Source organism: Pelophylax lessonae (assembly GCF_965119305.1).
Source record: "Pelophylax lessonae genome assembly, chromosome: 3".
NCBI classification, from domain to species: domain Eukaryota; kingdom Metazoa; phylum Chordata; class Amphibia; order Anura; family Ranidae; genus Pelophylax; species Pelophylax lessonae.
The window spans coordinates 541,624,433-541,647,528 of NC_138770.1; the positions used below are offsets into that span (position 1 = coordinate 541,624,433).

General features: G+C 41.8%; 1 protein-coding gene across 1 annotated transcript in view; it reads right to left on the reverse strand.

The window, feature by feature from the left end:
* Positions 1-23,096, reverse strand: part of SLC24A3 (solute carrier family 24 member 3) — a 555,181-nt gene that overhangs the window by 77,830 nt on the left and 454,255 nt on the right. The window contains exon 7 of the mRNA XM_082251629.1: positions 19,048-19,122. Coding sequence (XP_082107755.1) covers positions 19,048-19,122 — 75 coding nt within the window. The remainder of the gene's footprint in view (positions 1-19,047; positions 19,123-23,096) is intronic.

Below are 23,096 nucleotides of genomic sequence, written 5' to 3' on the forward strand. Positions count from 1 at the left end.
CAGCATATAGTAAATCGCCACAACAGCAGCTCACCAACCCCAGTGACATTGCAGCTCACTATTTGGTCACACACAGCGATTAGTCAGCACTCCGGCTTCCTGTTCCAGCTGCTGATAAGCAGCAGTGATGGTACACCCTGTACAGCGATGTGCACTCTCTGGGCTCCCCCCATGGCAAGAGAAAGCTGTATCCTCTACAGCTTGAGAATCTCCCTCAAGCAAATGCAGTTTGAAAGCTCTTGATTACCGTAGAGTCCCTCTCCACTGGACTACAGTTCAAACGGCGCAGTGCTGCCTCGGTCAGTCTATTGAACTCTTCCTGCTCAGCAGCTCCCTCCTCTTGCTGATTTAGCTGTTAGCCATCTCAGCACCCCAGGGCAGCAGCTACAGAGAGCAGCTGCAGCCAGTGTTTCTATCATTCTCAATTTTTAGCTTAAACTAGAACTAGCTTCATTTTGTTTCTAGGACCTGACTTCTGAGCTAAGCCCTTCACATGCCATTCCATTGACATCAACTTCATTGATGAATAACAGTTGAAAGAGACATATCATAGAGGAAGGAAAGTCAAGACACAAGCAACAAAGGAATGATATTGTAAGGTAGTCTTACAAAAGAGGTTTTCTAGCTATAAAAGGTAGCCAGAAGTTTTGTGGTAAATGCTTTTAGACATGATTTTTACTTTTAAAATTTAGCATTTGCTGACAGGTTCACTTTAATCTGAATTCAAAGAACTAATTAGAGCAGGTCTGGTGTAATCATCATTCCCAATATTATCTCCCAATCCTCAAGAAAACGATATAATTTCAAGCTGAAATATACTTTAAAGAAATAGATATCAAGAAGAAAACCTAGGCCCTTTTCACACGGGCTTTCCGATCTGGTCCGCCTGTCACTTTTTTCAGGTGGACCTGATCGGATGCTCCATATATCTCTATGGAGTCTCTGCTGACACCCACTGCTCTCCGATTCTGTCCATGAAATCCGGACAGATGGAAAGTCAGGCGCACTGATCGTGTGAATGGACCCTTAGCGCTAAGTATAGCTGGGATTTTCAGGTATGTCTGGTCATCTAAGAAACATTTTTTTTTTCCAATGTTTACAAAATTTGCAGCCAATATAAACTATTAAGCTTATAAACCACTCATCTGTCTATAACCATTGAACAAAAACTCTTCTCCAGCTATTACTCAATTGGGCACCACTACCTCTCCTCTTACACTGCACAGGGATGATGAAGCCAGGCTTTAAACAGAGATAGAGACAAGGGCTTAGTTGTTGACTTTTGACACAAAGTCAACATTCGCATATACTTAACAGCACTATTTATTCTGCTTGGGTATTTGTTTTGGGGAGAGAAGAAGGGTGTTTAAAAAAGCTGGTGTAGTGGATTACAAATGTAACACTATATGAAATGTAAAGGTAGTGTTATTATGTATAATGGGGGATTTACTAAAACTGGTGAACAAAGAATCTGGTGCAGCTGTGCATAATAACTAATTAGCTTCTAACTTCAGCTTGTTCAATTAAGCTTTGACAATAAAACCCAAGAGGCTGATTGGTTACCATGCACAGCTTCACCAGATTCTGTGTGCTCCAGTTTTAGTAACCCCAACCCCATGTGGCACGGGAAATGTAAAGGTTTGCTTGAAGAATTATTTTGATTCTAATTGTTTATGGTGCATTTGTATGATATGCTATGATTTATGGTTCCACAACAGCTGGAAAGCCTTTGGGATGTGAGGCTGCCTTATAAAATGTATCTCTATTGAGAACATGACTACTTTACACAATGCCATGCTTAGAGACTTACAGGATAATGTTACTTTTATTAGTTATCTTTTAAATGACCCTAGTAACCTCCCAAAGTTATATGCTTGCCTTTCCCATCTCCTCTAAGGTCTTTGCTGTGCAGCCAGGGCCACCACTTACGAAGTCTCCCAGCCATGCTCTTATTCTTTGCATACAAATGGAAAGGGCATTTCTTATGTGTCCCAACAATGGACAGCCTCCCCATAAATTACGTTTTTTCCAGTCCTTTTCCCCGCTTACTGGACCCACCGGCGGCAGGGAAAACGATCAGGTCCCAGATCCTCTTAGACAGGAATTTGAGTTTGGGCAAGATGGCCCTCACTCGACTCTATGATCTTGGAGGACCGGAGCGACGTTAAATTTCAGTGCCAAAAGCGGTAACCCCCCGAGCCACACTCGGGGTACCGCTAGGAAGATCGCTGGATCCTGTAAGAGAGGGTACTCACCTTGTCCCCGGGATCCAGCGATGTATCCCGGCGGTGTGCGGCGGCGGATCTTCCTCCCGATGCTCTGTGCCCCGGCTTCTGTCTCCTGCGACGTGACGCTTGCAGGGGGGTGGAACCGGCAGCAAATTCAAATAGTAAAACACACCAAACACACTGATAAAGTAAATTCACATTAGTTTGCCCCCCCCCCCCCCGTGCCCTTTCATGCAGTTTTACTGTACGTTTATCTTTAAAGAGCTGATTTTTTTAACCATTTTTTTTTCTTTTTTAGTGTACGTGTAAGGTCTGAGGTCTTTTTGACCCCAGATCTCACAATAAAGAGGTCCTGTCATGACTATTTCTATTACAAGTAATGTTTACATTCCTTGTAATAGGAATAAAAATGATATATTTTTTTTTTTAAACTGTGTAAAAATAAAAAATAATAAATAAAATAAATAGGAAAAAAGAAAATTAAAGCGCAGAAGCGAATGCATGCAGAAGCCCCTACCGCATATGTAAACAGCGTTCAAACCACCCATGTGATGTATCGCCATGATCGCTACAGCGAGAGCAATAAACCCTAGACCTCCTCTGTAACTCTAAGCTGCCAACCTGTAGAAATTTTTAAAATGTCGCCAATGGGGGATTTTAAGTACTAAAGTTTGTCTCCATTCTGTGAGCGTGCGCAATTTTGAAGCATGACATGCTAGGTATCTATTTACTCGGCGTAACATTATCTTTCACATTATGGAAAAAAATTGGGCTAACTTTACTGTTTTCTTATTTTTTAATAAAAAAAGTGATTTTTTTCCAAAAAAATTGCGTTTGGATCACTGCGCAAATACGGAGTGATAAAAAATATTGCAACGATCTCCATTTTATTCTCTAGGGTCTCTGCTAAAAAAAAAATTATATATATATATATATATATATATATATATATATATATATATATATATATATATATATATATATAATGTTTGGGGGTTCTAAGTAGTTTTCTAGCAAAAAAAAATGATTTTAACTTGTAAACACCAAGTGTCAAAAATAGGCCTGTTCTTAAAGTGGTTATTTATGTGCAATTGTTCAACAGAATTTGCAATTTCACTCATGATATGCTGTCCTTGTAAGCAGATGGTTCAGACACAACCTGAGCATCTGTTGGGACCAAGCCTTATAAACATATAATATTACTAACAAAACAGAAGGGATAGGAGGGTCGAGGTTGAACTCATACAGCTGTTCTTCCTAGAATTCCATTTTAATGTCACCCACACAAAGGTAAAGCTGGCACCTCTGCTTTACAATATAGGTTTATCAGATACTTTTAAGATGCCTAAAACCTCATATAAACTTTATATTTCTGTAAGTGTAAAAATATTCAACATCCAATGTAGTGATAATCTGGGACTGGGTATGATATAAAGAATATCCTACGCTTCCAGAACTAAGGGCCTGTAAAAATAAAATAAAAATTGTACCAAAATTTGTATAAATGAGAAATATACACTCACCAGCCACTTTATTTGGTGCACCTATTCAATTGCTTGGTAACACAACTTGCTAATCAGCCAATCACCTGGCAGCAACACAATGCATTTAGGCATATAGATGTAGTGAAGAGGACTTGCTGAAGTTCAAACCAAGCATCAGAATGGGAAAGAAAGGGGATTAAGGTGAGTTTGAATGTGGCATGGTTGTTGGTGCCAGATGGGCTGGTCTGAGTATTTCAAAAACTGCTAATCTACTGGGATTTTCACACACAACCACCTCTTGGGTTTACAGAGAATGATCCAGAAAAGGGAAAATATCCAATGAGCGGCAGTTGTGTGGACAAAGATGCCTTGTTGATGTCAGAAGTCAGAGGAGAATAGGCAGACTGGTTTGAGATGATAAAAAGGCAACCGTGACTCAAATAACCACCCCTTACAACCAAGGTATGTAGAATAGCATCCCTGAATGCACAACAATTCGAACCTTGAACCAGACAGGCTACAGCAGCAGGAGACCACACCGGGTGCCAATCCTGTCAGCTAAGAACAGGAAACTGAGGTTACAATTCGCAGAGGCTCATCAAAATTGGACAATAGAAGAGTGGAAAAACGTTGCCTAGTCTAATGAATCCCAATTTCAGCTGTGACATTCAGATGGTAGGGTCAGTATTTGGCATAAACAACATGAAAGCATGGATGCATCCTGCCTTGTATAAACGGTTCAGGCTGGTGGTGGTGGTGTAATGGTGTGGGGGATATTTGTTGGCACACTTTGGGCCCTTAAGTACCAATTGAGCATCGTTCAAACGCCACGGCCTACCTGAGTATTGTTGTTGACCATGTTCATCCCTTTATGACTACAGTGTACCTATCTTTAAAACAGGATTTTCCAACAGGATTTTGCACCATGTCACAAAGCTCAGATCATCTCAAACTGTTTTTTTTTACATGACAATGAGGTCACTGTACTCCAATGGCCTCCATAGTCACCAAATCTCAATCCAATAGAGCACCTTTGGGATGTGATGGAACAGGAGATTTGCATCATGGATGTGCAGCCAACAAATCTGCAGCAACTGCGTGATGCCATCATGTCAATATGGACCAAAATCTCTGAGGAATGTTTCCAACACCTTGTTGAATCTATGCCATGAATAGTTAAGGCAGTTCTGAATCCAAAAAGGGGTCCAACCTGGCACTAGCAAGGTGTACCTAATAAAGTGGCTGGTTAGTGTAGCCTTAGGGTGCATTCACACTGGGTAGTTAAACTGAACCATACCCTAGTTCCATTGCCCCCCCCCCTTTCTTACTCCCCTGCTGGTCTGAACTCACACTGGACTATAAAGAAGTATTCCTGGGCACACCTACATCATTACCTCTGCCAACCAGACCATAAGTGATCCCTGCTTCTCTGCTCAGTGATCTATAGAGAGTTCTATGCTCAGACACCATTTGCACTCACACTGAAGCAAACTGTACCAGAACACAGATGAACAGTGCTTGGGAACACCTATTCCAAATGATCCCCGGGGAGCGGATTCATGGCATTCACACTACATAAATTAACTGTACCAAGGGGGTGAACCATGCCCAGGCTGTGAGTGCACCCTTTGTGGGTGTAACTCTGATGGAACACCATGTGTGCGTTTGGTTAACAAGGCCCTTTTACATTCAATACTGGTGAACAGTACGCTACAATTCTGAATTATAACTTTCCTTAAAAAGATATTGCTTGGCATTTTAGAATTCACCATGGCCAACAAGGTAGGTTTCAAACCTCAAGTGTTTCTAAACATAGGAGCCTGCATTCACTATATCTGGTCTCCCACAGTACACAGAGCATGGAAATGTAATTACTGTATTTTAATAAATATAAACTGCTAAATACCTTTTCTCATCAGCAGTATATAGCAGTCTTTTCAAATCTATCAGTGTCTGGCCAAGCACTGGTTAAAGCTTGTGGGAGGAGTTTTCTTTCTCCTCTGACTGTCCTATGAGGCTGCATGATCCCTGACTTCTTGTCTAAACAATGCTGATTGGCCCTGTGCTGATCACATGCACCCTCCCAAGAAAATAATAAACGCTCTAGCGATACATACCAAACTGAGCATGTGCAGAGTGCCTCCTAGGACTCTGTTCTATCAGCACATGGATTGGGTACTGTGGAAGAAGGGGAGGATCACTCAGTGTTCTGCCTACAGCAGGCTATTAATTAGGTTGATTTGCCTGCAATATCAGATCTGACCACAAGATGGAGTCAGTGGTAAATTTACTGTTTTTGCAGAAACTAGAAACTGTTCACTTTTAACAAAAGTTCCCATCATTCTTCAGTCTGAGGAAGAGAAACAGGTGCATCCTGGGAACTCAGACTCCATCTTAGAAACTGAATTAAGAACCCAGCTATCAGAGCACATGTTGGACTAAAACTTGCATCCGCTTGCATCCCCTAAAAGCAGCATCGCTAGTAAGAATTATTTACCCCTAGCTTATTTATTCTATTTCTTTATACTGATTATATGTATCTGTAATTGTTTTTCTCTGTAGTTTCACCCCCACCCTGTTTTGTTAATTAAGCTTAAAAATGACATTCAGCCTGGCTTATTGCAGAATAGGAGGCTAGACACAGGGAAATATTTATTTGGGACAGAAGAATCAGAGAAGACAGGATCAAACAGCCTTTTAACACAGTGCAGGGGATTAACCCCTTAGGTTCCACAGTGAGTATAACAAGCATGCTTTTCTGCATATACAGACTGATTTTAATGTTTTGGTTTCAGTAACACTTTAAATTTCAACTACAGGTTCCTGTATGACACCACTTAAAGGGGAGCTCGAGGCACCTGTCAAAAAAATAAAAGTCAGTAGCTACAAAAAGTCTAGCTGCTAACTTTTGAAAAACAACACCTCACCTGTCCCATGATCCAGTGGTGAGCTCACCCTGGCCGTCTTCATCCCCTGTTCTCCCTCAGCGGCGCCAGGATCTTCACTATGGGCACCAGGCTGCGACACCTTAGCAGTTTCACAGCCGGGTGCCCACTGCGCATGCGCGAGTTGTGCGGCGCATCCTGGATTTGTGGATGCAGTCTTCTGGGACCTGTCAATGTCCCAGAAGACTGCAGGGGGGAGGGAGGAGAACTGCTGTTGCTGTGTGTAGCAGCATTTGGAACAGGAGTGGAAACAGGTAAATGTCAAATGTCAGGTAAATGTTAAATGTCTAAAACAGGTACCTGCTTCCCCCCCCCCCCCCTCCACTCCTCAAATGTGCCAATTGTGCAAGAGGAGCGGGGGCGAGTCCTTAAAGCGTAACTTCCCCTTTTGGGGGGAGTTCCACTTTAAGGACCAGGCCTATTTCTGAAATTTTTTGTTAAAATCAGTATTTTTGCTAGAAAATTATTCAGAACCCCCAAACATTATATATATATATATATATATATATATATATATATATATATATATATATTTTAGCAGAGATCCTAGAGAATAAAATGGAGATCGTTGCAATACGTTATGTCACACCGTATTTGCGGTCTTACAAACGCAATTTCGCAATTTTTTGGGGAACAAAATACACTTTTTTAAATTTGAAAATAATAAAGAGTCAAGTTAGCCCAATTTCTTTGTATAACCTGAAAGATGATGTTATGCTAACTAAACTGATACCTAACAAGTCATGCTTTAAAATTGCGCACGCTCGTAGAATGGCAACAAACTTCGGTACTTAAAAATCAGAGGAGGTCTTGTGCTAGAATTATTTCTCTCGCTCTATCAATCACGGCGATATCTCACATGTGTGGTTTGAACACCGTTTACATATGTGGGTACGACTTGCGTATACGTTCGCTTCTGTGCGCGAGCTCGGAGGGAAAAGACACTTTAAAAATTTCTTATTCATTTTACTTTTTATTTTTCATTTTTACACTTTAACTTTAATTATTATTATTTTTTTTGGATCACTTTCATTCATAATAGAAGGAATGCAAACATCCCTTGTAATAGAAATAAGCATGACAGGTCCTCTTTATTGTGAGATCTGGGGTCAAAAAGACCTCAGATCTCACATTTACACTTAAAAGTAAAAAATAAAAGAAAAAAAGTAATTTTACATTTGCCCTAAAAAAAACCCAAATAGGCCCTTTAAGGCCGCTAGGCGGAAATGACGTCTGACCTCGGTCCTCCAAGGGAATAGAGTCGTGTGGGAGCCATCTTGCCCTTACTCGACTTCCTGCCCATCATTGCAGCAGATCGGATCACTGACATCTCCAGTAAGCGGGGGAAAAGACCAGGATGCGGCGGTGGGGGGGGGGGGGGGGCATTTTAAATCCGCCGCCAGGACCACTTTTATCAGATTCCAGATCACCAGCTGTGTAAAAAAATACAGTTGCTGCCAAAACCCCGGTATTTAACGTAAAAAAACCAAAGTAAATACACTGCGGGCGGTCTGGGAGTGGTTAAACAAGTACCAAATCCCGTTATTATGCGCTGCACAAGACTAATAAAGTAAACAAAAAAACTCCTTGAACCTAATCTATTTTCATTTGTGTCCTACACTCTCACCCTCCAGACACTACAGCTAACACTGGGGACAATGATGTCTGCCCACAAAGCAGTGGGTTGGATGGGGTGTGACCAGCTGCTGATTGACAAGTTACAGGGTTGTGAATCAGCAGTGCAAATGCTGGAAGCCACTCCCATTGCAATATTTTACACTCTCGCTGTAGCGCAAGCAGGCACAGCATGCATGAAAGTGGCTACTCTTCTCTGAATTCAGGAGCAGTGCAGAATTGTTGCCACACATAGTAAGGTGTACATTACTGGCAGGCTCAACAGGTATTTGTGGGACTTTGCAGGGTTCTGTGAGAAAACTGTAAGTGGATTCATAATTAAGTGCTGCAGCACATATATGTAATGGAAGGTTATAGTTCTACTTTAACTTCCAAGGGCCCAGTGCAGAATGTTTTCAATATTTATAATAATAAATAATTTAGAATTAAATTGTAATATTTTAGTTGAGTTACACATAGTTCTAAGGACCATCTTAAAGAGGTTGTCAATTCAGAAGGTTTCTATAAATTGAGGTAAAAAGTCTTCTGTGTGCAGCAGACCACCCCCCCCCTAATACTTACCTGAGCCCCATCTCTATCCAGAGATGTCCATGAGTGCCTAAGATGTCCAGGACTCTCTCTCCTGATTGGCTGAGACACAGCAGCGGCGCCATTGGCTTCCTCTGCTGTCAATCAAACTCAGTTAGCCAATCAGGAGAGAGAAGGGGTAGGTCAGGGCCGGCCCTACCATGGGTCCCACTGGGTCCATTGGACCAGGCAGCACTTGGAGAGGGGCAGCAAATTTACTCCCAAGATTTTTTTTCCAGCAGTTTTGTGTGTCATCAGTTTGCGGCGCATTATGGGCGGCATTTCCCCATCTTATACTGCCGCCCGTAGAAGAAACTGATGAGAATAAGGAGGCGGAGCATCTCCTCTGGGGAATTATGGAAGAAGATAACAGTATATACAATATTTTCTAAATTTTATATTTATATAAAATACTGGATGTGTTGGCATTTTGGTGGGCGTGATTTTATTTTTTTTGGGGGGGGGGCATTTTATTCTTGGACCCAGGCAGCACAATGTCTTGGGCCAGCCCTGGGGTAGGTCCCAATGGCAGCTCTGTGTCTGAATGGATACATGGAGCTGCAGCTCGGCTCCGGTGCCCCCATAGCAAGCGGTTTGCTGTGGGGGGCACTCAACAGGAGGGAGGAGTCAGGAGCTCCAGACAGAAAAGAGGAGATTCTGGGCTGCCCTGTGCAAACTACTTCACTGAGGAGGTAAGTATAATATGCTTGGTATTTAATTAGAAAAAAAATGAGACTTTACAATAATCAATCACTTTAAGCAGCCCAGAGACATGAGATGATAGTTGCATAGTCCAGCCAAAAAGGCACAAGGATAACCTGTCCCTATCACTACTGTGCCAACGCCCCCCTCCCCAAGATTAAGTGTTTGTCAGTGCCACTTTTCTCTGCTGCCCTTGTCTCTTTGCATGGAGATAAGGAAAAATTGTAGGCACCTCCACAAGCGACCTTCCAAGAGAAACATCCATGAGGGCTGAAAGCCACAGTTGACTCCCAAGCCACTAGTTGAAGATCATTGTTCTAAGGAAAGGTACAATTGAATTAGTCTCATGGGCATAAACAGGGTTTAAAAGCTTACTAAAACATGCCCAATGAAGGTAGTCATACATGGGACATAGTTCAAACTGGGAACAAATGTGGCAAATCACTGGAGGAGTCACACTGAGAAGTTCGAAAATAAGCCATATCATCCATTATTACAGGGAGAATTGGAAAACGAGCTAAAAGCCTGTGTCCATCTCCCAACTGTAACAAAAGGATTTGACTCAATTATGTATCTGTATTGTTTACAATCAATTATCTCCACATCATTTCCCATATGTAATGCAAAGCCATTATGTATCATTCATAGAGATTCTCTTCCAAATCCCGTTCATATAAACTTATTGGTCGCTTGCCAAATCATTTCAGCTGCAACTGCACGATAAGAATATTTTGCAGTCAACAATTTCCTTATCTAGCCGACGGACTGAAGTGAAAAAAAAAAATCTCCCTTTCAAGCAGCTGTTGGATTGACTGTATAATGAGCCTGGGATTATGTTAATTATGATAATGCAAACTGCACTTAAATTTCAATCAGCTAAGCAGGTTAAGGTGGCAATGTGACAGAAAACATTCTGCCATAACGACGACACTGGACAGGGCACAGTCATCTTGCATCATTTAGAAGAACTTACTTCGGTGACCGTCTCCGCATCTCTGATGCTAAACATCAGTAACATGCAGATTGCTGAGCACGTAGCCGGAGAAAAGTGCCTTTTATTTTCACTTGGCAGCTGCTTCAGATGTAAGCAAATGTTAATCTACTTCTTTACATAGCATGCAGATGGCACTGAAGTTTATCAAGATGGCAGAGCTGTGTGCCTCACTGTAGACACAAAGGGGCCCATTTATAAAGCTGTCAGTAAATCCACGGCATTTACTAGAGTGGATTCGCCAGCAATATTAGTTGCATTATTACAGTTTGGCAGCCAGAGCCAAATTATCCAAAAAAGAAACCTAGGCAGGAACCAGGGACCCTGTGGATGTCCATGTTGCCCAAATGCCACATTCATTCTCCAGCAGTTAATCAGGGGGATAGCATAATTGGTCAAAGCTCTGCACCTGCTTGTCACTTTTCACGTGATAATGCTCTTATAGGCGGCATGGATCAGCCAGCGTTTTGGTTCAAACTTTGGCTGTTTGGGCATTAGGATGAAAGCCCAAATTTTCCTTGTCCAGCTCCCTGTACAGCAGGAGCTAAGCATCATATATAGAAGAAATATTTCTATGGCTTCTATATATGACAGTTTCCCATTGTCACTGGCCCAAAGAATCCCGCCATGCCCCTAGGAATTGTTGATGTCACTGGGAATGCCCTCCACATAAGTGAAGAGGGTGGGGATAGCAGTGACTTTATCACTGCCAAAATATGGCTGCTGCCCAATGATTAAGCACTTTGTGTGAAACGCGTCTGTTGAACAGTGTGGATCCTTAATGTGTCATGTTTTAACCACTTTACCTCCGCTCACATGGAGGCTACTGCGGCAAAGTGCCGCGATCCCGTCCAGCGACGTAGACCTACGTCGCTGGACTCCGCCCGTTGTGGGCGGCGCTCGCGCGCCGCCGGAGGCTCGCTCCCGCTGTGTTCATTCACAGCGGGAGTCGGGCCAGCGGAGGAGCAGCGGCGATTGCCGCTGCTCTGCCCCGATCGTCGGGGATCGAGTCTGGAGATCCGCCCGCTGTGTGTAAACACAGTGGGCGGATCTCCATAGTGACAGGGACTGACAGATCGGACTGTTCAACATAGCTGGACATCCGATCTGTCCTTCTGTCACTCAGTCACCTCCCCCCCCCACACGTCAGTCACCAGGCATACATTAACCCCTCCCTCTCCAATAAAATTAACCCCTTCCCTGCCAGTGTAATTTTTACAGTAACAGTGCATATATATAGCACTGATTACTGTAGAAATGTCACTGGTACCCCCAAAAGTGTCAAAAATGTCAGTCAAGGGTCCGATCTGTCCGCCGCAATGTCGCAGTCCCGCAAAAAAAAATCGCAGATCACCGCCATTACGCGTTAAAAAAAAAAAAAACACCAAAAATGACAGAAATCTTTCCCGTAGTTAGTAAACGCAATAACTTTTGCGCAAACCAATCAAAATACGCATATTGCGATTTTTTTTACTAAACATAGGTAGCAGAAAACAAATTGGCCAAAAATTTTAAAAAAATTAGATTTTTACATTTTTTTGGGGGGGAATTTCATATAAAAAATGTGAAAAATATTGTTATTTTTTCAAAATAAACACTCTTTTTTTGTTTATAGCGCAAAAAGTAAAAATCGCACAGGTGATCAAATACCACCAAAAGAAAGCTCTGTTTGTGGGAAAAAAAGGACGTAAATTTAGTTTGGGTATGGCGTCGCTCGACCACGCAATTGTCAGTTAAAGTCGCACAGCGCCGAATCGCAAAAAGTGGCCTGGACGGAAGACAGCAAAATCCTCCGGTGGTAAAGTGGTTAAACCTGTGATTCTACAATAAATAACGACTTTTCTTCATTTCTGGTTGTGCCGCTATTTGTTCCTTTGTTGCATGGACTTCTTAGGTTGTGGACCTCAGCAGGCACCCAGTCTTGTTGGCACAGCAGTATTATGAGATCTTTAATTTGCAGACAGCCTTGGAGTGGTGTACATTCTACTTCCCTTTGCCATATTTGGGCAATTAAATCACCACTATCCATGCCCCGTCCTCAAGTTTTTTTTTTTTGTGACTTAACAGGTAGAGGGCATATGGATTGACAATGGATTTACAATGAGGGACTTTTGTAGGGGATTTTTATATATTTTTTTAAATAAAGGACTGTCACACGTTTCGGTCCCTTTAATTCTAGGTTACATCTTTTTTCTTTTTTCGTGAATGAGTAGTGGTACTATGTATCCCATACTCATTCACATGGGGAAGGTTTTTATTAAAGGAAGCTTCCAGATTCTTATAAACCCCCACCCGCAGACTCCCAGAACCACTGGCCAGGGTTGTGGGGAAGAAGCCCTTATCCTCATCAGCATGGGCATCCTCTTGACATGTTATTTAAAGGAATTGGGCATTTTTAATGTTTTACTTAAAGTGTTACTAAACCCACAACAGTAAAATCTGTCTGTAGATGCAGAAAAGCATGCTTGTTATACTCGCTGTGTAACTTATGTTATTAATCCTCTGCATTGTGTGAAAATGCTGTGTGATCCTGTATGCACAGATCCTCCCCCTCCTGCAAGTTCACTCTGGACATGTCCAGATAAGCACAGTAAGTGTAGTTCAGCTGCACATGCTCAGTTTGGTCTCTATTGCTCAGAGAACACTTCCTGGTTTTAGCTGAGCTATTCAGGTCACATGGTATTAGCATCACATATGTGGGCATGTATACAGATCCTAAATGGCAGCCAAGTCCCTCCCTCCTCCTCCATGCCCAGTAACTAAAAAAGAACACAGTGGGATGTCAGATCATGATTGATGGATTATCTTTTTTTTCTTGGGAGGGTACACATGATCAGCACAGGGCCAATCAGCACTGTTCAGACATGATCAGACAGAGAATTAAGGGTCTTAAAGCCTGATAGGACAGTCATGGGAGAAATGAAAACTCCTCCTACAAAAGTATCAGCACTCACTGATACAAGTCACAAAATTGCGCCTGAGAAAAAAAATAATAAATGCATTTTTGTACCTGCAAAAATATGTACATTTATTTATTTCTTATATTATTTTTAACTTATCCTTTAAAGTCGGGTTTTATAAATCCCATTATTAAAATGTTTTCGCCTGGATTCACACATATGCGATGTCAGACATTGCATGTGATTCACACTTCATTGCTGTGTAGATCACATGCGATGTCTGTCCAAATGCGAGTTCAGCCATACAGTTGTATGGCTGAACTTGCATTGGATTTGCATGAAAAAGGTGCAGGAACCTTTTTTTCCCCGCACTGGAATCGGATCGCATGGGTGTTCACACTCATGGAATCCAATTCCTGTTTTAATCCACAGTTCACACTGCGATCTGCGAACCATTCTGGGAGTGTCATTAGCTTTGTATTTAAAACCCGCAGCGGTTCACAGAGGGCAGTGTGAACTGCCTGTGGGGGGGATGCGATGCGGGGGGCCCACACTAGAATTGCGCTGGTTCCCGCATCGCATATGTGTGAACCCAGCTTTATGGTTTATTCTCACCAAAAGCACATTTAAATAACACAAATATGGACAAGCTATCATTTAAATAAGAAAATCATATCAACAAAGGCAAACATTGCTAGTATAACTCAAATAAAAATACACCATTCTTGCCCTTTAAACTGGTACTATCAATATAATGACCCGTGATTGGTTAGGAAACGTTATTGAAGGAAAATAAGAAGAAATTCTGAATTGACCCCCCCATCCCCCTTTATACCCAATTTTATATGTAAACTTCTTAACATTCTTATCACTTTGGTCATTGTTAAACTAATCTCAGAAGAGTTCATGTGTATTTATGGTAAAAGATCTGATTTTTATATGCATAAGGGCATTGAAATTAGGATATCTTTGTAAATTAAGAACAGTTGGTAAATGCTTTTAGCTATACAAAGAATAACAGGTGTTCTGTTTGTGTGCCCAAACCAACATCTTTTCATTTATGTATATACACCAAATCAATAGTCCTTGTTTAACCACTTAAGCCCCGGAGGATTTGGCTGCTAAAGGACCAGGGTTTTTTTTGCAATTTTTTACTGCGTGACTTTAACGGACAATTGCGCGGTCGTGCGACGCTGTACCTAAACGAATTTGATGTCCTTTTTTTCCCCACAAACAGAGCTTTCTTTTGGTGGTATTTGATCACCTGTGCGATTTTTTGATCACGCGCTATAAACAAAAAAAGAGCGTAAATTTTGCAAAAATAACAATATTTTTCAAATTTTTTTATATGAAATTCCCCAAAAAAAAAGTAAAAATCAAAATTTTTTAACATTTTTCGGCCAATTTGTTTTATGCTACCTATGTTTGGTAAAAAAAATCGCAAAAAGCGTATTTTGATTGGTTTGCGCAAAAGTTATCGCGTTTACTAACAAAGGGAAAGATTTTTGTCATTTTTGGTGTTTTTTTTTTAACGCGTAATGGCGGCGATCTGCGATTTTTTTTTCGGTACTGCGACATTGCGGCGGACAGATCGGACCCTTGACTGACATTTTTGACACTTTTGGGGGTACCAGTGACATTACTGCAGTAATCAGTGCTATACATATGCACTGTTACTGCAAAAATGACACTGGCAGGGAAGGGGTTAACTTTATTGGACAGGGAGGGGTTAAGTGTGTCCTAGGGGCGTGATTCTAACTGTGTAGGGACATTCCTATTGGTGTAAAAGCAAAGATCAACCGTTCTACATAGTAGAACGGACAGATCTTCACTTTTACACAGGGAGAACTGACAGGCAGCTTGTTTACACAAGCTGCTCTGTCTTTCTCCCTTCACAGGAGCGATCGCAGTGTGACTGGCGGACATCGAGTCCGCCGGTCACACGCACTGACTTGTCTGTGAACGAGCCGCGGCAGGCGCGCGCCTCGGCGGGCGCGCGCCCGCCCGCGATAGGCTCGCAAGTCAGTGACAGGCGAGTGACGTACCGATACGTCACTCTGCCTGGCCGGGGCTGACCGCCGCAGTATATAGTCGTGCGGCGGTCGGCAACCGGTTAAAGGCACTTATCCACAAGTAATGGGTAAAACCATACGCTTACAGTTTTAAAAGGTTTTTGTGGTCAATAGCTCAACCAACTAATGCCTATACACCACTCATAGTTACTAGGCACAGTGTAAAGGCATGAATTTGATTGATCTATTGACCACTAAGAACTATGCGACTTTCTGACTATCGATTGGGAATGCTATTTTAAAAACACGAATGTGGTACCTATCCAGCCATATTTTTAGATATAATATTTATGTATACATATCTGGACATTGCCCAAAACATACCCCAAAGCAGTTTTTGTATATATTGTCTAAACATACACTTTAGTTAACCGGTTGCCGACTGCGCACAGTATATTTACTGCGGCAGTCGGCCCCGGCCAGGCAGAGTGCTTTATAGCGCATGATCAAAAAATTGCACAGGTGATCAAATACCACCAAAAGAAAGCTCTGTTTGTGGGAAAAAAAGGACGTGAAATTCGTTTAGGTACAGCGTCGCACGACCGCGCAATTGTCCGTTAAAGTCACGCAGTAAAAAATCGCAAAAAACCCCCTGGTCTTTTAGCAGGAAAATCCTCCGGTGGTAAAGTGGTTAAAACTGGAAGCTAAGCCATAGCTCCCAACTGTCCCTAATTTGGAGGGACTAGCCATTTTTTGGAACCCAATTCCAGTATTTTCCCCTTTTCTTCTCACTTGTCCCTCCTTTTAGTATGATGTACATACCTTCATAGAAAAACTTATTATTTAACAATCAATCCAACCCAACCTCTAACCTGCTGCCATTGGTTTTTTGAAATGCCAGTACAAAGGGAAACTAGTGGTGATAAATCTACTTGTGAGATTAACTATTGTTTTTTTTAACCAGATTAACCATTTTCAGGGCTTTTTTTCCTCACAAAATAGGTGCAGGAACCCCTTTCCAAGTCACCCGTTTTCTTGGACCCTACCCACCTCCAAGCACCATTCCATGGTTCTACCCCCTACCTACCTCCAGTACTGCCCTTTTAAAAAATACAGAACCAAGTATCATTTAGTGGTGTTAAGTAATTTTTGGGGAATATGGTAATGATAACAAGAAAAGCAGTAAAATAGATTCCCTGTAGGCAACAACAAAATAGCCCCTCACCAGCAACAATAGATCCCTCTAACAACAATGGACCACCCGCAAAAAACTTTACCTCCTATCAAGAATAGACTCCCAGCAGTGACAACAGATCTCCCGCAGCCAGCAGCAATAGATCCCTTCCTTAACAGTAGATCTCTCCCAGCAAGAACTGACCTCCCCAGAAATATAAGACCCACCCCCAGCAACAGTAGGTTCCCCACCAGCAACCATAGACCTCCTTAGCAACAACAGAACCCCCTGCAAAAATAGACCGCCTTCAGCTGGAATAAATCCCCCAGCAGCCAGCATTAATAGATCCTGCAGCACACTCCAGCACCCCTTGCCATTACATAAGTCAGTGCTGGAGGTGCCGGAACTGCGTTCCCCCGCGTTCCCGTGAAAAAAAGCCCTGACCATTTTTAACCTTTAATCTTTTTTTGTGCATTCATTCTTTATTGTGCATGCAACTGGAGCATATCAGGGGTATGTTCTTTTCCTACATACTTTACACTATAATGTGTTCCTCCTTCTCATATAAAAAAGTTGGGGGATATGATGAAGGTTTGATAACATACAGGCAATGCAGTCAGCCTTCCCACTATCTCTGTTTCTCTTGATGTATAGCTATTGTGCACCTGTCCCCCACCTTTTCTTAAAACCCACTTGTTGCCAGTAACAAGTGGGTTGGTAGAAGAGGTCACATGACTGTGAACAAACTCTCTAAAAAAAGATACTTTCCTACACATAATTTAAAAAATAGAAATCAATTTTCATATTGTACCAGTCACTGATGTTATTAGTTCTCTCTTTCAAAGTTACCTGTTTAAAGAAATCTTTTAAAAGAATAACATGGGAACTGCTATTATAGGACTCACGTTATTTCAGAATTTACTATAGAATTTTATATTACATACACATTCAAATGTTTGAAAATAAGAGTGCTCAACTTTTTGATCAGGATCCTAACTTAAAAACCATAATCTTTTTGTGGAGTACCTGGTTTTCAGGATATAACATACTGACTCCTGAATTGTATTGTCTTGGACTGCAGAACAAGGGAAAACTGACACTTGAGCAATGTAAAATGGCTGGCTGTGTACCCGTTGTTCAGAGAAAGTACTAATTTCCCTACTGCCTAAATCAAGAACATATCCCACAGGTAAGGCTTGCTAGTAATAACAGATATATATAGGTTTTCCCTATAGTATCTCAATTGAGGAGAGGGTGCTACCAACCTTTACCGCTATTGCCTGCTTATGCTACCAAGTACATACAATCAATAAACATCTATAATGACATGTGTTAACTAGTTCTGGACCACCCGCCCACTGCAGATTTACTGTGGCAGGCACCCCCTCCTGCGCGAACCGGCATAGGTCTACATCGGAAGCGCGCCTGCAGCTAGGGGGCGAGCGCGTGCCACTCTTTAGCGGGGACTCCAATGCACCGGGCAGGCAGCTTTGATTGCTACCTGACACCCGCGATTGCTCCCTGCTGAGAGAGAAGGACGGTCAGCTGTTGTAAACAAAGCTGACCGTTCTTCTCTCTGGAATGATCACAGAGCGCCTGTGATCCTTCTATATAGGAACACAGGTCTCTGTGATCATTCCACAAGCCCCGTCCCCATACAGTTTGAATCACTCCCCCTAGGCTCACATTGAACCCCTTGATCACCCACAGTGTTAACCCCTTCCCTGCCAGTGTCATTAGTACAGTAACAGTGCATATTTTTAGCACTGATTACTGTAGTAATGTCACTGGTCCCCCCAAAAGTTGAAAAAATGTCAGTTAAGGGTCCGATCTTGCAGTGGTGCACCGCAATGTTGTAGTCCCGCAAAAAATCGCAGATCGCCGTCATTACTAGTAAAAAAAAAAACAATAAAAATGACATAAATCTTTCCCGTAGTTAGTAGACGCGCTAACTTTTGCGCAAACCACTCAAAATACGCTTATTGCGATTTTTTTTACCAAAAATATGTAGCAGAAAACAAATTGGCCTAAAATGTTAAAAAATTTATATTTTTACATTTTTTTTTGGGAATGTTATACAGAAGAAAGGGAAAATTATTGTTTTTTTTTTTCTTTTTTCCAGAATTGTTGCTATTTTTGTTTATAGCGTAAAAAATTAAAATTGCATAGGTGATCAAATACCACCATAAAAAAGCTCTATTTGTGGGAAAAAAGGACATCAATTTTATTTGGGTACAGCGTCGCATGACCGCTTAATTGTCCGTTAAAGTAACGCAGTGCCGAATCGCAAAAAATGGCCTGGTCATTAAGGGGCAAATCCTTCCAGTCCAGAAGTGGTTAAAAAAATATTTTTATAACATGATCAATTAATTACCAGTCATTGGAAAATAGTGGTACATATATACTTACCACAATGAGTGCGATAACAGATAGCGTGTAATATGAGGCATCTCGTAACAAGCTCCATGAGGACAAGACGACAACCTGCCAACATATAGACATTAGAAGTGTTAGAGCAGTCGGATTGAAAGGTCACTAAAGATGCACGTTGCAAAAAACATCGAGACCTTATTGCTAAAAACTGAAGAAAAGCAGACATTTGTGTTGCCCTTCATAAGCAATACCCTAATCTGTAAAACAGACTCTACAAGGAGAACCCACATGGTTGCATTGGCAAAAACACTTCTTTTCCTTCCTAAATTTAATTTTAGTTTATCAGTCATACATTCTGCAGCTGTAAAACAAACTCAGTGGTAATCGTAGGAGAAAACCATAGGTGGAAAGTATACATACCTATATTGCGAAAAAATCTGGCCTTGTTGACCAACCCATTTATAAAGCTATTTGATTAGTAATTTTGTTCCTCACAAGTCTCCTTGATTGCCTCTGGACCTAAAGGCATTTTTAGGCCAAGGCCACATGAGATTTGAAGGAACCTAAAAAGTTGAATTTTTCTCAGTTTGCTGAATAAATTACACTCTTCTTTTTCAGCTGGCACTGATCACAAAAAAAATCAACACTTTGAATGAGGTTGCCGCATATTTTTAAGCCTAATTACAGTTCATGTAACATTTAGGATGCACCCACCACTAAAGAAAGAAGGAAGTAAAGAGGACTGTTACCAGGCAAGACACGTGGAAAGATCTGCCCCAGTGGGGTAGGAGGGGAGGGAGAGGAAAATAGAAGTGGGCCTGGCGTGCCTGGAGTTGGGTTTTAATTCTACTGCCTGAAATATATGTACAAACTTTTAAACATGTTAGTTGAATATGACAAATATGTATAAATGCGCATAAAAAACACATTATTTAAAAACAAGCTACTGTCTTTGATGTGCATGTCCATGTTAAAGGATAATTGATAATTAAAGTAGCCTGTCATTGGGTTGCATTTATTCAAATTTATTCTAGCTGCCTTCCTAGGTTGACTATAATGCCTATCTGCAGCAGTTGTGAAAATGGTGTTTCTAGCTAATAGTAAAGGAATGTTATTGTAACCAATCAGGAAAGGAAGGATGATGATATTGCGTTAAGGTATGTTTAACTGTAGCTGTGGACATTTGACTTCTAAAGTTGATATTTAGACAGAGTTTTAACAGCTGCTATGTTGGGATTGCTAAAGAGCCTTGACATATAGGAGGAGGTTATAAAAGCTCCTAAGCATAGGTATTGTTAGGAATACAAAAAATGAATGTGTCTCCTTCTATGTTTGATTGTACTCATGGGTAAGCTTCACAGTATGTACCCACTACAGAAATTCAGAATAGTCTCAAGAAGTAATTGGACAGAGAGTCTGGTAAGATACTAGACATAAAGATTGTGTAGAATAGGGGTAGAATAAGTCCAAACTTTATATTTCAGTATCAGCTTGCCATAAAGATTTTATCAGATTGTAGCTATTGGCTGGAGTGCAATGATTAATTAATGCAGGAAGCATGACAGTACCTTGTTACATTTCCATATACTTCAAATAAGCACAATAATGTTCATTTTTCTGTCTCTGAAGTGGGAACCCCAGGTGAGGGTCACAACTTTATTGTTCCACTGATTCCTCCATAGACTGCTAAATCGAAACTCCTTGTGGAGACCCATACTCCAATAATAAAACAGTTATTTATAGGTGATAAGCAGCAAACTGCTGTCTTAGTAACTACAACAAACCTTAAGATGTTACTTCTTAAGGAGGGGAAAGAACTAGTTGGTCACCTGGGAGTCATTAAATGTGATCCTATAGAAAGCTCTTGTCACATAACCATTAGAAGTGTGTTGTAAGGAAAAATAAAAGTAATAGATTATAGTAGTACGGGTATCAGCGAATAGATTTTTTTTATGTTTCATTACACAGATGACAATTATTTGCTATTTTCCATTGCTGGAAATGTTCAGTGCAAAGTGAACGCTGTAGCTGCCCGCTGTTTTCCTAAATACTAAACTATTCTGTATGCTTATGCACCCCTTATAATGAACTCATTGAACCCTCAGTTGCCTACTGCCTGCCGAATGCAATCTGTTGTATAAAGTTTCCTGCATCACACCACAACCGCAGTGTGTATTAACATGCTAGATGGCCAGGCTAACTTGTGGCTTGTGGGGCAGTAAAACTGCAGCTAACCTTATTTTTACCAGTTGGTAGGTTGCATATATTATGCAGATGCATCACTTCACAGGCAGGTTAGGATCGACCCTAAAGCATGTTATTTAAAGGAGTTTTGCATTTTTAATGTTGCCCTAGAAACATTATTAAAACCACTGTGCCTTCTGTTTGACATTTGCTTGCCTATTAGCCTAGAAAATGGCCATTACTGTTTTATAAAATTGGGCTCTCATGAGGTTTTAATTTAGCACCCAAAGTTTCCTAAACTTACCCGAATCCAAATTCAGTTTATCACTACTCAACAGGAAGTGTGTCAAGATCAGGGATTAGTCTCGAAGACCAGTTGCTATAGCAGTGGAAGCTCACACAGGAACCAGCAGGATAGGAACACAGGCAGGTCACTCTGGCAGATCAATTGCAGAATCGAAGTACCAACCGGTGTTCACCAGAGCTTCTGATGGTGGAGATGGATTTTGCTGCGTGTTAGCACCAGGTCACGGTCCTCAGGATCACCCCACCAAGAGGTGAGCAAGCCAGGGTCCAGTAGCAGATATAGCAGGTAGGGATCAAGCAGAAGCGTAGTCGACGAACAAGCCAAAGGTCGGTAACTAATAGTTTCAGGTTGGGATTAAGCAGGAAGCATAGTCGAGGAGCAAGCCAAATGTCGGTAATGAATGGTAGCGAAGATATGGACGGCAGCAGGAGAGACAAAAGTGAGATATTGGCTGGAGAAAGCACAATATTCTAGGAACCAGGAAGTGCAGAGACATGGCTTAAATCAGGAAGTTCATGGGAGGAGCAAAGAGTTCAAGGTTCAAGGCAACTAAGATTCACGGCAGGATCATTCAAGGAATTGTCCAGGGAACTGTCTAGAATTCCAAGTGGCTCAGCAAGCAGAGACATTGCCAGACACAGCAGAGGTGTCAGGTTCAAGTCCTGCTCCTGACAAAGTGTGAGATATTTTTTACCATTTAAAACAGTACAAGTGTCCCTATGGAAAGATTTCCCTTCTATTACTGTTCTGGTGGAAACTCAAAATTTCAACATTTACCCCACATTAGTGTAGTACTGCCCCCTAGGTTGCTGCTGAGTGTGAATTCCCCTGGGTTACCCATAGCAACAGTCCGTAAAACGTATCACTTTAAGACTTGGCTCAGACAATGAACAGTCCAGTGGATTTGGTTTTTGTGTTTTATTTTAGAACTTGGATGGGAGAAGGGATGAGTGGGATACTCCAATCTGAACTATGCACAATTTCTGAGGACACTAACTGTAATGAGTGCAGCAAAGCTGCTGCTTCACCTTGCCACTGAAGTGAAGTAGAGATTGGTTCCTGACTGAATTTCTCTTCTGACTTGGCACCCCCTTTCTCACCTCCCGTGCATGCTAGCTCCTTGTCCACTGACTCTCCACTGGAGTGGTCCCCTTCCTGGGCAGACCCCTGGCAAGCTTCCCGGTACTCATGGACACTGTTTTTCCCTGGGTTGCTCTGCCTTCACCTCCACTTGTCAGTATCCTGGACCTCCTGGCTCAGCATCACACACTTGGTCCACTAGGCCGACTACCTGTGACCACCTTCCTTGCTGACAGGAGGAGAGATAGCCATCACCCTCCTTCTGGGACCTGGCTTCCCGCCCAAGGACGCGCTGTCACATATGCCCTTGGCTTTTATAGCCAATCCCAGGATGCACCACTCTCTGTGCCAACCCACTGGGACAGCTACAAAAGCCTGTGTTTCACTGGCTGGGTTTCCTCCAATGTCCAAAAGGCTCCCCTATTGGATACAGTGGGGACACTCCCTCAGACCAGGTAAATCACACATGGACACATGCAACAGGCAAAACTAACAATCAGGCTCCCCTGATAAG